The 18,250-nt window shown below is 40.8% G+C and overlaps 1 protein-coding gene across 10 annotated transcripts in view; it reads right to left on the minus strand.

Moving 5' to 3' along the window:
• The window catches only part of LOC126481532 (E3 ubiquitin-protein ligase RAD18-like), a 94,100-nt gene that overhangs the window by 60,369 nt on the left and 15,481 nt on the right, over positions 1-18,250 (minus strand). For 9 of the 10 annotated variants that reach the window (XM_050105360.1, XM_050105351.1, XM_050105411.1 and 6 more), the window contains exon 4: positions 11,972-12,584. In XM_050105360.1, coding sequence (XP_049961317.1) covers positions 11,972-12,584 — 613 coding nt within the window. Of the gene's footprint in view, positions 1-11,971; positions 12,585-12,828; positions 12,914-18,250 lie in introns of all 10 variants that reach the window. The other variant, XM_050105422.1, reaches the window with a different exon arrangement.

The raw sequence follows: 18,250 nt of genomic DNA on the forward strand, positions 1-18,250 counted from the left end.
AAGGGCCTGACAGGCAGGCCAATCGCACGCCTCCAGAAGAGATGTGGTGACGTGGTGGGGGACCTACAGCCAGGAGTTGCATTTCAATAAAATCAGACAGCTGAGTCTTGGCTATGGAAGGAAACTATGGAAGTTGTCTGGTAAATTTGTCAGAATAGTTGATTTGGCTTAACTTTGTTTCTGCATGGTTCTCAGCCTGGTGGTTGGTAAATATATTTGTAGAAAACTACTTAGTCGAGTGTTTTAGAAAAATGATTTCGCCAGGTAAATAGTAAATGACTGAGCTGCTGCCCCCAGACCATCTTGGCTAGGATTTGCATCCCAGCATGGAACAGATCTGAACATTATTGGTTATGTTCATTAGCAGTGAACCTATCTGTCAGTATTTCTATTTCTTTAGGTTTCGTATCAAGGCTCAATGAAAAGATGACACTTGGTTACTGCTTATATGGGACAGACACCATTACTTGCATGCCCCTGAGCCACTGTTGACTCTAAGATCCATGTTTGTACCCTTAAACTGCATCCAGTAGCAGGAAGGTGTAATGTAGCTTACAGACTTGTTTCTGTGGCTTCCCACAGATGGACATCAGTGCACTGGATCCTATGCCAATTTTCTTCTTTTTTTTCTCTTAATGAAAAGTGGTGCAATTTTCAAACTTTGTTAGTAAGTTCTCCAAAAAGGATTTTGTTAGCACTATGGAAATCTCTTCGGTCAGTTCATTCTGTGGAAATATCTTCCATCAACTAATTCTACTGAAATCTCACCCTCAATTCATTCTTATGGAAATCTTTTTAATCACTTCATTTTTATGACTGTTTTGCTTCTTTCCATTTTGATTACTGCTTCTATCCCTTACAGAGTGTTTATCACTGCAAATTTTATATTTGATTCCCTCTTACAATGCTGACTATTTTATAGTGCATGGTCCACAATAGTCACCACACAACCATCAACTAAATTGTGTCTGAACACACATTTATCCATTTCCTGTTTTCTCATTTAGTAGAGTTTGTAAATGACTCACCAAAGGACTGAATTTCGGTCTTAAGGTGAACCTTCATTGTGTAACATTATGTTTTGGTTGTGGCTTCAGTACTTTGTTTTCCAGGCTGAGAGATACATTCCAAAACACAAGATCATTACAGAACAACATGCAAACAATTTTGGAACATTCAGCAATGGGTTTTTTTTATAGATGATGTGACTTACCGAACAAAAGTGCTGGCAGGTCGATAGACACACAAACATACACATGAAATTCAAGCTATCGCAACAAACTGTTGCCTCATCAGGAAAGAGGGGAGGAGAGGGAAAGACGAAAGGATGTGGGTTTTAAGGGAGAGGGTAAGGAGTCATTCCAATCCCGGGAGCGGAAAGACTTACCTTAGGGGGAAAAAAGGAAATAAGGACAGGTATACACTCGCGCACACACACACACACACACACACATATCCAAAAATTTCTGCCTGTGTCTGTGTATGTGCGGATGGATATGTGTGTGTGTGTGTGTGTGTGTGTGTGTGTGTGTGTGTGTGTGTGTGTGTGCGAGTGTATACCTGTCCTTTATATATACCTAAAAACAAGGATGATGTGACTCACCAAACGAAAGCGTTGGTACGTCGATAGACACACAAACAAACACAAACATACACACAAAATTCAAGCTTTCGCAACAAACTGTTGCCTCATCAGGAAAGAGGGAAGGAGAGGAAAAGACAAAAGGATGTGGGTTTTAAGGGAGAGGGTAAGGAGTCATTCCAATCCTGGGAGTGGAAAGACTTACCTTAGGGGGAAAAAAGGACAGGTATACACTCGCACACACACTCATATCCATCCACACATATACAGACACAAGCAGTTAACTTCTGAGGTCATCAGTCGCCTAGAACTTAGAACTAATTAAACCTAACTAACCTAAGGACATCACACACATCCATGCCCGAGGCAGGATTCGAATCTGCGACCATAGCTGTCGCCCGGTTCCAGAATGTAGTGCCTAGAACTGCACGGCTTTCCAGGCGGCAGAGGAGGTTGGGGTGGGGAGGGAGAGGGATAGCAGAGTACGGGCAAGGGACTGTAAAGTTCTGCTTGGAACATGGAGGGATGACGTGGAGAGTAGGGCAACTAGGTGCAGTCGGGAGGTTAGACAGAAGGTGAGGGAGAGAGGTGGGGTACCACAATGGAGAGAGGTAAAAAGACTGGGTGTGTTGGTGGAATAGAGAGCTGTGTAGTGCTGAAACGGGAACAAGGGCAAGAGCATGGGCAATGCCTAACAAAAGTTGAGGCCAGGAGCGTTACAGGACCATAGGATACATTGCAGGGAGAGTTCCCACCTGCACCATTCAGAAAAGCTGGTGTTGGTGGGAAGGATCCAGATGGCACAGGCTGTGAAGCAGTGATTGAAATGATGTTGTGTTGGGTAGCTTGCTCAACAACAGGGTGGTCCAGTAGTTTCTTGGCCACACATTGTCAGAGGCCATTCATACTGACAAGACAGCTTGTTGGTTGTCATGCCCACGAAGAATGGAGCACAGTGGTTGCAGCTTAGCTTGTAGATCACATGACTGGTTCTGCAGGTAGGGATAGGTGACGTTTGTGACCAGACTGGAGTAGGCGGTGGTGGGAAGATGTATGGGACAGGTCTTGCATCTAGGTGTACTACAGGCATATGAGGCATGAGGCAAAGGGTTGGGAGCAGAAGTTTGGAGGGATGGACAAGGATGTTGTAGATTCGGTGGGCAGCAGAACACCACTGTGGGGGAGTGGGATGAATAGTAGGAAGGGCATTTCTCATTTCAGGGCATGATGAGAGGTGGTGGCCTCAACCTTTGTTAGTCATTGTCCTTACCCATCTACCCCTTCCCTGTTCCCATTCCAGCACTACACAGCCCTCTCCATGAACACACCTAGTCTTTTTACTTCTCCACTACCCTCCCCCTTTCTCTTGCCCTCGGCCTAACCTCCTGATGCATCTAGCTGCCCTAGTCTCCACCTCATCCCAGCATGCTCCTAGCAGTAATTTATCGTCCCCCACCCCCACTCTGCTATCCCTCCCCCTCCCCGCCCCAGCCTCCTCCTCACCCCCACCCAGTTGCCTCTGCCATAATGCACTGCTGCTCACAGTCTGGATCCAGCTGCCAGAGACTGTGGTCACGTGTGTGTGTGTGTGTGTGTGTGTGTGTGTGTGTGTGTTGTCTACTTCTGACAAAGGCCTTGTTGGCTGAAAGTTAACTTTAGGACAGTCTTTTTGTTGTGACTTCTGCAACTGCATATTTCCGCAATATGATGATTTAATTAGCTACATCTTAACACCAACTAGTTCTCCTTTGCGAGGAAGGTATACAAACAAATCCCAAATTGTTGCACAGCCATGGGCTCCTGCGTGGCACCCTTTTATGCCAACCTGTTTATGGACTGTCTACAGGAAACCTTCCCAGCCTCCCAAAACTCCAAACCCCTGATCTGATTCATGTTCATTGATAGTATCTTCTTGATCTGGACTCATGACCAAGACACCCTATCCTCATTCCTTCACAACCTTTTTCTTCCATCCAATTCACTTGGTCTTTCTCAACCAAGCATGCCACCTTCCTGGATGTTGACCACCTCCTCTCTGAGGGCTCCATCAACATCTCTGCCCATATTAAACCCACCAACCAGCAACAATACCTGTGTTTCAACAGCTTCCATCCCTTCCACACCAAAAAATCCCGCCCCATCTAGCCCTAGCCACCTGGGGTCGGTGTATCTGCCATTATGTCAGCTTCCTTGACCAGTATGCTGAAGGTCTCACAAAGACCTTTACAGGCAGGCACTCCCCACAGACATAGTCCGATACTCTGCAAACAGATTTCCTGTGCCATAGTTCCACACGACCCCCCCCCCCCCCAAGAACCAGCTAAAAAAAACCGCTTCCTCCTTGTCACCAAATACCACCCCAGACTGAAGCAAACTGAACTACGTCCTTTATCGGAGGTTTGATTATCTATCATCATACCCTGAAATAAGGGACATCCTACCCAAGATCCTTCTCACCCAACCTAAGGTGGTTTTCCATTGCCCATCCAATCTCCACAACATCCTTGTCCATCTCTATGCCACTCCCAATACCAACGCTTTGCCACAGGGATTATATCCCTGTGCAAGACAAAAGGTACAAGACTTGTTCAATCCGCCCACCCAATACTTCATATGGCAGTCCGGTCACAGGCTTACCCCACTCCATCAGAGGCCAAGCCACCTGTGAAAACAGCCAGTTCATGTACTGGCTCTGTTGCAATCATTGCTCAGCCTCTTATATTATTATGACTACCAACCATATGTCCACTAGAATGAATGGGCCCTGTTGAACTCTGGTCAAGACCAAAGTGGATGATCCTGCTGTACAACATGCAGATGAACATAAAATGCTTGATTTATTTCAATGGCTGCTTCACAACTCGACTCATCTCAATCCTCCCCTCCTCCAGCAGCTTTTCTGAACTGTACAGATGGGAATAATCCTTACAACACATCTCTGCTCCTGAAATCATCCTGGCCTCCGCCTACAATAATTTACTGTCCCCACATCCTTCACCCAACAGTTCTGCCCCCTCTGTCCTATCTTTCCAACTCATGTCCCTCATCCGCATTGTGCATTGCTCTCTGCCAAAGCACCCACCTAACTTTTCCTGTTTTCTGCTCCCCTTTTTTCCCCTCCCTCCCTTCCCCATAGCCTCCCAAAGCTGCACCTGGCTTGTCTGCCACCTCTAGTCCCTGCACACTCTGCCAGGCAGCACTATTTCCTCTTCCCCAATCCATACCCTGCTATCTCTCCCCCTTTCCCACTCAACTATGGATTGTTGCTCCCTTTCGACATGTTTCAGTCTGGCCTCAGCAGCAAGAGACAGCAGTCATGTGTGGTGTGATGCATGCTTGATTGTATAAATGACTGTGTCTTTTTTTCTTTTCTGATTAATAATGATTGTATAAATGTGTGTGTCTTTTTTCTTTTCTGATTAATGCTTTGGCCAAAAGCTTAGTGTGTCACAGTCTTTTTGTTGTGCCTGCCTGCAAATCACTGTGTTATCTTTATGGTGAGTAGCAATCTATCCTTTATACAGTAGTTGATAATCCAACCTGAGCTTTCCGTTGTTTGATGATGATTTAAGATTGAAACTAGTGAAAAGCAATAAAATTGAGTAGCATAACACCACTAATGCACCAAATAATACAGCCAAGATGTCAAATGGAAACAGAGGAATTATTGTCCAAGCTAAGGAGGTTGCAAGAAAGTTATCACAGAATGCAAAAGGTAGAGAGCAGAATCAGAAGTTTAATAGTCAATGTATAACATCAGATCTTGAGGATGCAAAACTATTAAAAACTTATAGGAAAAACCACTCAAGATGATAAGTATTGACTTCATCTAGTACACTGTTGACATCACATACCATGTAATATTGGCTGTTCTATCTTGACGAAGAATGAATAGCCCCCCCCCCCCCCCCCCCCCCCAAGAGGCACAATAAGTTGAGTTCATGCGTTCATACTTCTATTGGCAAACATGTAAGAGTTCCAGAAGTACTAGATCTCTTCAACAAATGATATACACACTCATCTAAAACTGTCACAACTACTGGATGTAACTCTATCTCTTGTACAACCAACAAGTGCATACCAACTGAACAGTTGCAGCTATGAGACCTGACACTGTTGCATTTCAGCCAGATAAAAGACCATTCCTTTCAATTAATTTATCAGTCCCATGTAAACATTAAAGATAAGGTTGCTCAGAAGAAGTTGAGACATGACGATCGGATCACTTATGTCAGTTGAATGCAGAATGTTAAAACTGGTGTTATCACTGACACCAATGGTGCTTTATAATCAATATCAGACATCCGTTTCTAAGAATCCAGGATGTTGTATAGGCAGTGAAATGAAAGATACAGTAGTGTTCCGAACTCCCCATATCTTGCGCAAAATATTGTAAAATCACTTAAAGTCACCAGGCCTACTACTGAAGAAACAAGAAGTAAACTGGAGTAACAATTACTGTGTCAATTTAATCCCTCTATTCAAAAATAAATATGATGATGATGATGATTAAACTTCTGCAGATTTATGTTAAGCACTCAATTCGCTTTCATGCAACCTCAATTCTACTAGATAGGGGCTTTTACCATCAAAAGCAGCAATTGCTTAAGTTACATGTTTTACCATCCAATGTAATGTATGTACTGTATACCTCACAAAAACACAGATGACCAGTCTCCTAAAAGCAATAGTAACTTAAAAAGCATAAGCATCTCACTTGGCATAGACAAAATCCCGGAGAATAGACATAAGGAAGGTCAAGACCGAACTACTGGCTTTGAAGTGTGTGATGGCAACATAAGAGACCTATAATGAATATGCCACCTACAATTACTCAGACCACCTCCAAGGAGAAACAGATGCTTAAAACATGAAACAGTGCATCTCAAGTACATATATCACCAGAATTTCTTCAATTTTGAAATCAAAATTAAACTAAAAAATTAACCTCAGCACTACAAGGCATTTGCAGTTCCAGTACTGCCTTACACTTCCGGTCCCATTAACTTGATGAAAATGGACCTGGAAAATATCCAGAGGAAAACACAGAAAATTCTTATGATGTAAGGTATCCATCATTCTATCAGCTGTTGAAAGGCTGACTATCCTATGTGAGAAAGGGGGCTTTCAGGTGTAGAACCGAGCTATTGATTCCATTTTATACATAAAATGAAATCAACACCTCAGGTGTAAAACATACCAATACTCAATTACACTGAAAAAAACTTAAAAACTAAAATATATTTGACAGCTCCATGAAAAATCTAACTTGGAATCTAAAGCAGTATTTTCGTAACAGCAACTCATCACTTTATAAAAGAACAGTAAAAATAGATAATAATTACATGCCAATCAATCTGGTAGAAACACCTGGAACCATCCTGGGTATTATGCAGAAATAATATATACTAAGATAATACATTGGACTAGAAAAGAACAGCACGGGAAATGTGAAAAACCTCAGCAAAGACCACATCAATTTGTCAGCACGGAACAATGGACTTCTGTCAGCAATTCAAGATTAGGTAATTGTGATGAGGAACTACTCAAAATATATCCTCAAATATCAAGGAATAAATGATGGCAATTACACACAGAATGTAAGAAGTGGGTGTCATCATCAGTCCCTATTGTAATTATGAAATCGAATAACAGCTTTGTATGTCTAGAACATTGGTTGTGAGAAATTGGTACATTTGAAACTAGGAGGGTTGGCTGTGGTGCTCCACAGACACACCGCAGTCTTGACTTTGAAGAGGACCTGAGGGTGAGTACTCAAAACATTGCCCATACCATATGCTTCTACAGCATCCAGGTCAGAGTTCATTGTCTCTGCTGTGTGTGTACCATGAAATGGTACACTTGAAAGTGCTCCAATCCTCAAACAGATCTTATATCCAAACAGTACATTTCTGGACACGGGTTCCTTATTAAAACTTCATCTAGTAAGTCCCCTCAACATCCCTAGAAGCCTGTAATAAGAATTTTGAATCGCCTTGCTTATACAATCATTTCACTGTTGCAGAAAATTAAAAATTAAAAACTTACTTGGGCCAGCATAATAACTGCAACTGCACAACCTGGTGCAACTCATCTGAGATAACAATGATCAATAAAGCAGAGGAAGTTACTTTCCTCATCGACATTACTGTATCCAAAACCGATATTTACAAAACACATGCACAACGAGAAGATGACACATGAGGTAAAATCCATTTGGAAACAGAATGAGTACCTCTATTTCCATCTATATCTATACTCTGTGAACCAGTGTGAAGTGCACAGTAGAGAGTATGTCCCACTGTACGAGTTATAAGGGCTTTTTCCCATTCCATTCACTTATGGGGAGTGGGATGTATGACTGTTTAAATGCCTCTGCGCATGCTGTAATTAAACGAATCTTTTAATCACAACCCCTACGGGAGCAATGAGTAGGGGGTTGTAGTATTTTGCTAGAGTCATCATTTAAAGCCGGTTGTTGAAACTTTGTAGGATTCCTCAGTATAGTTTCAGTCTCTCTTCAAAAGTCTGTCAGTTCAGTTCTTTTAACATCTCCATGACACACTCCCACAAAGTCAAACAAACCTGTGACCATCCACGCTGCCCTTCTCTGTATATGTTCAATATCCCCTGTTAGTCCTACATGGCAGGGATGCAACACACTTGAACAACATCTCCTTTGTAGACTATTTGTGTTTCCCTAGTATTCTGCCAATAAACTTAAGTGTTCTACCTGCTTTATCCACAACTGATCTTATGTGATCTTTCCATTTAACATCTTTACTAAGTGTTACACCCCGATATTTGTACGAGTTTACCAATTCCAACTGTGACCCACACATATTATATTCATAGGATGCCATTTTTTCTGTGAAGTGCACAGTTTTATATTTCTGAGCATTTAAAGTAAGTTAGCAATCTTTGCACCTCTCTGAAATATTATTAAGACCTTTTGTGGCTTCATTCAGATTACTTCATTGAAGATACCTGCATCATCTGCAAAAAATCTGAGGTTATTACTAATTTCTTCTGGAAGGTCATTAATATACAATACAAACAGCAAGAGACCCAACACACTTCCCTTGGATACACCCCAATGTTCTTCTACAACTGTCGATGACCGTGTGATATTGCATCCAATGCTTTTTATAAATTGATAAATGGCTTCCAGAACATCACGTGAGAAAAGTCTGAGTTGGGTTTTACATGCCCAATATTTTTGAAATTCATTCTGGTTGGCATGGACGAGGAGATTGTATTCGAGATACCTCATTAAATTTGAGCTCGGAACATGTTCTAAGATTTTACAGCACATGGATGTCTACGATCCTGGATGGTAGTTCTGTGGATTGCTTCTTCTACCCTTCTTGTGTACATGTGTGACCTGTGTTGTTTCCCTTTTGTTCAGGGGGTCTACAATAGATTATAATTAAAAGAGGGACTAACTCAGCTGCAAATTGGATACAGAATCCAACTGATTTTCCATTAGGCCCTGGGGCTTTGTTCAATTTTAACAATTTCACTGTTTCTTAACCCCTCTAACACTAATATCTATTTCACTCACTTGCAGTGGTATGAGGGTTAAACTGGCACAGTACTTCTGCGTTTTTGTTTGTAATGAAACATATGAAAACGGAGAGACGTATTTCTATCTTGTCCATAAGTGACTGGGCATTATCTCTGGTACCACTAACAGCCTTTACACAAGACCAGAATTCATTTAGATCTTTCGACAACTGCTATGGTAGTCACTGAAGGCTTCACACATTGCACTCTCTACAGCCAGTTGTGTTTCATTCAGCTTCTGTCTGTCTATAACCATATGCTTTGTTTTATAACTATGGAGGGTCCCTCCCATCATGAACTGTTTTGCTGGGTACATATCTATCCAGTGCATAGTCAAATATTCTTTTAACCTTACACCAAAGTTCTACACACTCCTGAGCTGAGCTAAAGGATTCAAGTTGCTCACGAAGGTATGACATTATTGCTCCTTTGTCTACTTTGCTGAACATATAAATATTTCTACTCATTTTAGTGCCCTTTGTACTTAGGCATTCACTGCTGCTATGACAGCCTCATGGCCACTGTACCATTTCCGATTTCCGATGTGGATGTCCTCAAAGAGGACCAATCTATTTGTTGCCGTTAGATGTAGTAATCTCAATCATGAGTGAGGTTTTGAATGTCTATTCCAGGTAATATACCGAAAAGATATTTAGTAATGTTTCACAGGATTTCTTGTCACTTCCGAAGAACTTAAGTTTTCTCAAAAGTTTCAGTTACATTAGGAAGTAAGCTGGTGGTCAATAGGAGGGTCCAATTATACGCGCTCCTGAGCTGAGCTAAAGGATTCAAGTTGCTCACAAAGGTATGACATTATTGCTCCTTTGTCTACTTTGCTGAACATATAAATATTTCTACTCATTTTAGTGCCCTTTGAACTTAGGCATTCACTGCTGCTATGACAGCCTCATGGCCACTGTACCATTTCCGATTTCTGATGTGGATGTCCTCAAAGAGGACCACTCTATTTGTTGCCGTTAGACGTAGTAATCTCAATCATGAGTGAGGTTTTGAATGTCTATTCCAGGTAATTTACCGAAAAGATATTTAGTAATGTTTCACAGGATTTCTTGTCACTTCCGAAGAACTGAAGTTTTCTCAAAAGTTTAAGTTACTTTAGGAAGTAAGCTGGTGGTCAATAGGGGGGTCCAATTATAATTTTATGGTCACACAATCTTGCATGCCGTTTCAATTTCCATCTTGGTGGATTTGAGTTTCCTGTCTACTGTAACAAAACACCATATCCATTTCACTACCCTTTCAGCACACCCTTAAATTTTCCCAGAATATCTCACTACTGTCAGCTTAGAAAGTTTTACCCCCTTTCTGTACCTAATATTATGTGAGCTTCAATGCTTTTTTCGAATGCTTCAAATGACAGTACTTCATTGTGAATGCTTCTGTAGTTAACCAATAGGATTTTAATATTCTCACCTGTAGGAGGGATTTCTCTGGATCTTACACTAATACTTCTGGGTTTCCTACAGCTATAGTTATCTGGATTGAATGGAGAGTCGTCTAATCTTTTTTTTAAAAACAAACAAACAAACTTGTGTTCTCCATACACAGAAGTCAGCTACCTGGGTAGCTGCCTCTGACGTGTAGAGCACAACTGACCACTTAAAGAGATCCTAGAACTCTCAATCCAATGCCTCAGTCTTGGAAGTCACAGCTGAGCCTCTCAGAGAACTTTCATAGTCTCTGGTTCAAGCCCTCCACTCGACTCAGAATGAGGGACCATGATCTGTTTTCGGAACAGTACTGCAGACTGTGAGCTTCACTGAAATTCCATGAGCAAGGCTGATGCTTTCAACCTTCTCCAATAGTCACTAGACTGCTCAAAGTATCACCCTGGAGTCCAGATGACAAGCACTGTTTTCTCCAAAGTGTGCCCCAATCAGTTGGTTGAACACTGATTCCTCAATGGCTGCTGGAAGAGCCTCATTAACATGCTGAATGAGGCCCACAGGCATACAAACCGAGTGCACCTGCTGTTCTTTCCTATCTCCTGCTGCCATTGTGACATATATTTGAACTGCCGATGATTAATAAGACTCCCATCCATTTGCTTTTGCTGCCCCTCGACACATGATAAAAAAGTTTCCCAACAGGGGAGGTGAGTCTCACTGGCTCAGTTTCAGTTTCAGTGGAAGACAGCACCTTGAACTTGTTGGGTAGGCGGAGATGGGTGGGTAGGTGGAGATGAGTGCAACATCCTGTGTTCTCCTTGATCCCTGTCTCCCTTATGCAGGATGCCTAAACCTACAATTGACATACCACTCAGTCAAGTGGATGAGTAATGATGGGTCCCATATTCCCTGTAGGAGGGATAGTATCTGCAGGAAAGGATAGTACTTGAGGCATCTTTGATCTCTGGTACACAACTCTCTGCAGCCCTCCAACAGACCCAGCTTCAAATCACTTACAGTAGTCAGTGCGATTTGGAGCTGCTCTTGTAATAATATATGTACCAGCTTTATTGCAAAATGGACCGCATGGAGTCTACAGGACTCATTCTGGTGGAAACTACAGAAGGCAGGTGCAATGAACATCTGGAGAACAGTTTGTTTGTCTGATATCGTATTTCGTGATAACTTGTTCAAGTCATTTATCATTACATCATACCATGTAAAAATGAGCAAGTCAATAAATAACAATAACAATAACAATAATAATAATAATAATAATAATAACGTAGCTAAATCTCAAATTGTTTTCCTGGGAAAAGATCACAGAAAAATTCTTGCTAAATAATCCAAGTTCTCCTTAACGAGTTTTGAGGACATGCAACAATAAAATTGTATTTGTGAAAGAAATCATTACCTGATCTTCACTTGGTCTTCTTCTCGCTTCAAGCAGTTATCCAAATGGAAATTTATATTCTTTTCTGGGATGTCAACATTGCATACTGGACAAGTAACTTTTCTTAAGGCTGGCTCTGTATTTTGTACATTTTTCTTGGGGCTGGTAAACATGGCTGGTATTTTGATGGACGATTTTGAAGTTGATGGTCTCCCTACAGCCAGCTGAGAGGGCAAGATGATTTTTTGTGGAGTTACAACATTTCTTAGGTCATTATCTGATATTTCTTTCAAAGTTGGGTTTGATATAATTTCTCTATTAAATAGTTCACAGTTACGTTTCTCTTCAGATATTATTGTAGCTTCCCGCTCACTTGGAATACATTTTACTTGCCGCTTAATATTTGCAAGCTTATCATCTGCATCGTCTGCTGAAGTAAATGGAACTTCATTCAGTGTCAATCTGTTATGCTTATGTAGCAGCATTGGCAAGAGAGTACCTTTAAACCCAACATACAAAGTGACAATGTCATCCAATATTCTATTGCTTCGAAGATGAGACTCGAATGTTTCCTTCATACACGTTGGGCATTCTGTTTTGTACCCAAGAGATTTTCTGATGCATAATGAACAATCTGGAACAGAATGCACACACATGGGCAATTCTTCTTTTGTAAAATAATTTCTGCAAAAATAACAAATAATCCAAAACATTTCCAGAATGCCACGAAGTTTCAATGCAAAACATATTGTATCAGTAACTAAGGGATAAAACACTGATGTCTAGGAAACCTGATGGTATGATATGACCAGGACAGTCAGGAAACTACAGAGACAAATGAAAAGCTGAACTATGTTAGTGATAAATGAGCAACTTACCTAGCAGAACAATGGATTTAAGTAAAGATGTAACAGAAGAAGCAATGCCAGGAGCTTTCAAAGGTAAGGTACTATCATTTAAGACCTAAGGAAAGAGAGATAATTGTTGAAACTTCTAAAAGGTGGAACAGATAAAGACCGATCACATGTAGACTTGCCGAACTAATTAACATTTATAATATTTAATGACCTACAACAATCTGAATGTGAATGCATTTTTACAGTTAATAACAAATATAAGGAATAAATGCACCAGCTACAGAAATACAAATACAGTGCATTACAATTTCTCTTATTCCCATAAAATATTCTGTACTGTATCACAGATTGACTGACTGCAGTTACCTTCACAGGCACTTATTCTAAAACAATTAATACTTTCCCCTCAAATGCTACAACCAAGAAAAAGAAAAAAATATGCTCATTGTGTCAATATGCATGGCAGTATCACTGTCTTGGATTTTAATTATTACTTTGAGGCAAACCAACTGTTACTGCCAGGTACTATGCAAAGTGTGCTAGTGACAGCAACTCGTGACTGAGTGGGAATCTGCAAACAGCAATTCCATGTAATGAGCACTGCATGAAAGTGGCAGTTATATTGCATGCATAGCTGCAGTCAGAGCTACATGGGAGTGACCAATTACTAGTTATGACTGACAATCACAGAACTGCATGACCTCTAAACAGTAGTCGCAAGAGCCTCACATCCAGAAATGTGACGAGGTGCCCAGAACTGTGAGGGTCGCTCTCCCAGCACTTTGTGAAATTTGGTATGACCATGTCCATACACCTCATTGTCCACCATAGATCTTTCATCTCATCAATCTAACATTAACTGATGGTGTATAACACCCTTTTTTTCCCAGTAAAAGAAGCACACATATTTGCCAAGAATGTTCCTCTCTAAAATCGTTCATATAATCTGGAGTAATGTTTAGTTTGTTGATATACGCTAAATTCTATACCATGTTGAATTATCATTTTGCCACACTCCTTCAACAGTCATCACCACTTTCTCCTATCTTCGACTCTACACAAGAAAATGTGTGCTCAGAGCCCATATGTGTAATCTGTCAAGAGATACAACAGTGCCTAAGGACCATCTTAGAATGGTGACTGCTTGGCAAAAAACTTTCCCATCTCATCTCAAGGCCATTCACCACTGCACAAAGACTGTGTATCAGTTGTGTGTTCACTCCATGGCAAAAACTTTTAGTCAGGCCATTCCCACAAAAGTTCTAACATAATGTATATTGTTATCAAGCTGTTACAAGTTGAACTCTGATTTACAGCTGAGTGAGATTTGCAAAAGTTTTGAGACTTTCAGTGAGTTGCTTATTATTGTCTTAAGATCAAGAGACTCTGTAATAAACACATTCTTCTTTTATAATTACTGGTGAAGGATGGGCTGTTCCTTCCAGCGTGCAAGTACACTGAATAGACTGTAAGAAATTATGAATATTTGCTCATTTCACCTCTGAATGTCTCAACAAAAATGCTCAAATGTGTGTGAATTCCCAAGGCACCAAACTGCTGAGGTCATTGGTCCCTAGACTTACACACTACTTAAACTAACTTATGCTAAGATCAGCACACATACCCATGCCCGAGGGAGGATTTGAACCCCCAGCAGAGAGGGCCTCACAATCCGTGAGATAGTGCCTCTAACTATGCAGCCACTCTGTGCAGCAATGCCTCAACACGAGTTTGCTCAAAGCATTATGTACCACACATGATTCCTACGCAGAGCTCAGGAAGTAGCCTCCATTTCAATTTACTTGATCTCCATTAGGACTAGATTTGATCAATTGTGCATTGAATATGCACAGTATCCTTTCTCCTTCCCTGCCTTTTCCTACTATTGTATTCCACATCCTTCATCACAATTATTTTTTGTCTCCCTTAACACTCCGAATAATTTCTTTTATCTCATAGTATATTTCTTCAAAAATAGAGTAGAGCTGAATGCCCTTGGGAAAAATTATGGATGTAGTTTCCCCTTGCTTTAAGCCATTCACCGTACAAGCGCAGCAAGGTCATATTGGCTGATTCTATATTGTTACCGAACAGTTCGCTCTATCATAGAGGCCTTCAATATACTCTTTCCAGCTATCTGCTCTCTCCTCTGCCCTTAGTAGTGGAATTCCCATTGTACTCTTAATGCTGGTGTCCTTGGTTTCAGTTTCACTGAAGGTCGTTTTAACTTTTCTATGTGCTGAAACAGTCTTTCTGACGACTATTTTTCTTTTGATTTCTTCACATTTTTACTGCAGCAATTTCACCTAGGCATCCTTGCATTTCATCTTTATTCATTCCTCAGTAACACACTGCTGTATTGCTGTCTTTCCCTGAACATTTTTGTAGTTTCTTCTTTCGTTGATCATCTAGTGTCAATCAAATGAACGGTCTTCATCTAGCCTGTGTTTTGTGATCATTACTTTTTCTTTGTGTCTAAGTTGCCAATTCTGATGGTGGAAGTTTTAGAAAGCTCAGAAGTGTAGTTATTAACAATTTATTAATACAAATACAGGCACTGTACAAACTATATTACCATGATAAAGACTAATCAAGACATATTGGCAGCTTTTTGAGAATATCTGGAAATGTAAGTGTTTAGGAGAATGAATAAGGTCCTCCCTCTGGGACAGGCCTGTATAGGAAAACTGACACAATCTCGCCAATGTGAATACTGCCTTGCCTACCACTGCCATGGGTAGGATTACAGCATTTTCAGTAAGAATGCTATGCTAAAGGACAAGTGCTGTTATGGATGATGAACAATGAAATATAGAACATTAAAAAGAAAAAGCCTCTGTCTACTTAGAGGGAACAAGCAGGTACTTCGGCTCATTAAGATTGTGTAAGACAACAAAACTACTGGCCTAAAACTATACAACTGACATATTTGGTTATCTCACACACGAAAAAAATCAAATTAATGCACCTGACTATCTCGTTACTAGTGTCCACATCAAATTTATATTATTCAAATCAGCCGAAAGCATTAAAAAAGTTCACTATTAGTACATTAAAATAGTAAAGTCCCTCAAGCAATGAACACGGGACACTGGTTGGTACTGTTCTGAGCAGTTTAAAGCATTTTCAACAACATCACGAAATGAATCTCGTAGTGCTATTTGTGAGTGCTTCTGATATAATTAAATGGCTTGCTGTTGACTGATCTATATATCGATCTGTAGTGCCTTGAAGCAGGCCAAGAGGCTGACTGGGGCGTCTCTAACTTCTTGGATAGGATTTTAAAGGAGTTATGACAGTTCCTTTTTTGCTGGTTTCTGAAGAGATGTAACATTTTCTTGTTTATTTCTGGTAAAATTGAGTAAGTATGTCACTGTAAATTCAATGGAACTTCAATTTTACATTCTCCAATTTTACGTTTTTTGTGATTCTACACCATAAATTCGTAGACTGTGTGAAAACCCCATATGATAAATGCTAAAAGTTGGTTGGCAACCTGTTAAGTCACCCAATGGCCAGTGCAGCCACCACAACACGCTAACACATGTAAAATGAGCTCTTCTACTGGATGTATGGAGTGGGGGAATGCCGTTCAGTGATGGGAGTGCAGATAGGGTTGAAAGAATTTTGTGAAATGCAGATGATGTACTACGACAGAGACGTCACATGGAAATAGAGCAACAGTTTTGTGACACCACATTTTAAAGACTTTCGTGTTCAACTCTGACATGATACAGTTGCAACAACTACACACACTACTCATGTATATACCTTGCCCAACACATGCCACACACCGTAGATCATAAAAGAGTGGCAGCAGTGATAGAGGGCATGAAGTGAAACTGTAGCACCTCTGCTTTCTTTCAAATTTATATTTTACACAGAGTATTGAAATTGACTGAGTCAACTTCCAATAAGTTTTTAATGTTTCTCTCATCAAGCTTAAAATAAAACTTTAATGGTGGTGAGCATCTGAAACGTGGCTCATAAGAAAAGCATGAAAACAAATAACAGCAATGGTGACAAAGTATGTCACAAAGAAAATGTCCACTTTTATGCTTATAATTTAACCACTTAGATGCTGTGATGTTTTTGATTTAATTCAACATGTTCATCTATTTTATTTATTTTATTTTTTTTTTTTCCTGGGTGAGTACAAAGGACGGTCTCTCAAAAATGCGTGTTTTGAATGTATAAGTTGTTGTCATAGCTTGTCAGAAAACAGCTCAATTACCTTGTACCCACACACCAACTTCAATTTTTTGATGAGTTTTTACTTGCTGTTTCACATCTGTGATCTTTTTAAGAACTGATGAAATTCATTGGCACAAATTATTGTATAAACATTGTATTTTACATTTAATTTCCTTCACTTAGACAGATTTCATACAAATTATTGTAGAGCATTGTGATTTTTATTCATATTTGCCAATTACATGTATTTTTGTTCATATTTTGGTGGGTTTAAACATTTTCCTCAATTCTGATTTTTCCTTAATTTTGCGTTTTTTTTTAAGTCTGGACAGCATGAAAACATAAAATAGGAGTTTCACAGTAATGTTAAACATCTTGTCTGATGTGGAATTAACAACTGTCAATTAAATCAAAGTTTCAATTGAAGAGCAATTATATCTCAAGAAATTACTATCTACTTCTACACTCCTGGAAATTGAAATAAGAACACCGTGAATTCATTGTCCCAGGAAGGGGAAACTTTATTGACATATTCCTGGGGTCAGATACATCACATGATCACACTGACAGAACCACAGCCACATAGACACAGGCAACAGAGCATGCACAATGTCGGCACTAGTACAGTGTATATCCACCTTTCGCAGCAATGCAGGCTGCTATTCTCCCATGGAGACGATCGTAGAGATGCTGGATGTAGTCCTGTGGAACGGCTTGCCATGCCATTTCCACCTGGCGCCTCAGTTGGACCAGCGTTCGTGCTGGACGTGCAGACTGCGTGAGACGACGCTTCATCCAGTCCCAAACATGCTCAATGGGGGACAGATCCGGAGATCTTGCTGGCCAGGGTAGTTGACTTACACCTTCTAGAGCACGTTGGGTGGCACAGGATACATGCGGACGTGCATTGCCCTGTTAGAACAGCAAGTTCCCTTACCGGTCTAGGAATGGTAGAACGATGGGTTCGATGACGGTTTGGATGTACCGTGCACTATTCAGTGTCCCCTCGACGATCACCAGTGGTGTACGGCCAGTGTAGGAGATCGCTCCCCACACCATGATGCCGGGTGTTGGCCCTGTGTGCCTCGGTCGTATGCAGTCCTGATTGTGGCGCTCACCTGCACGGCGCCAAACACGCATACGACCATCATTGGCACCAAGGCAGAAGCGACTCTCATCGCTGAAGACGACACGTCTCCATTCGTCCCTCCATTCACGCCTGTCGCGACACCACTGGAGGCGGGCTGCA

This window comes from Schistocerca serialis, chromosome 1 (assembly GCF_023864345.2).
Source record: "Schistocerca serialis cubense isolate TAMUIC-IGC-003099 chromosome 1, iqSchSeri2.2, whole genome shotgun sequence".
NCBI classification, from domain to species: Eukaryota; Metazoa; Arthropoda; class Insecta; order Orthoptera; family Acrididae; genus Schistocerca; species Schistocerca serialis.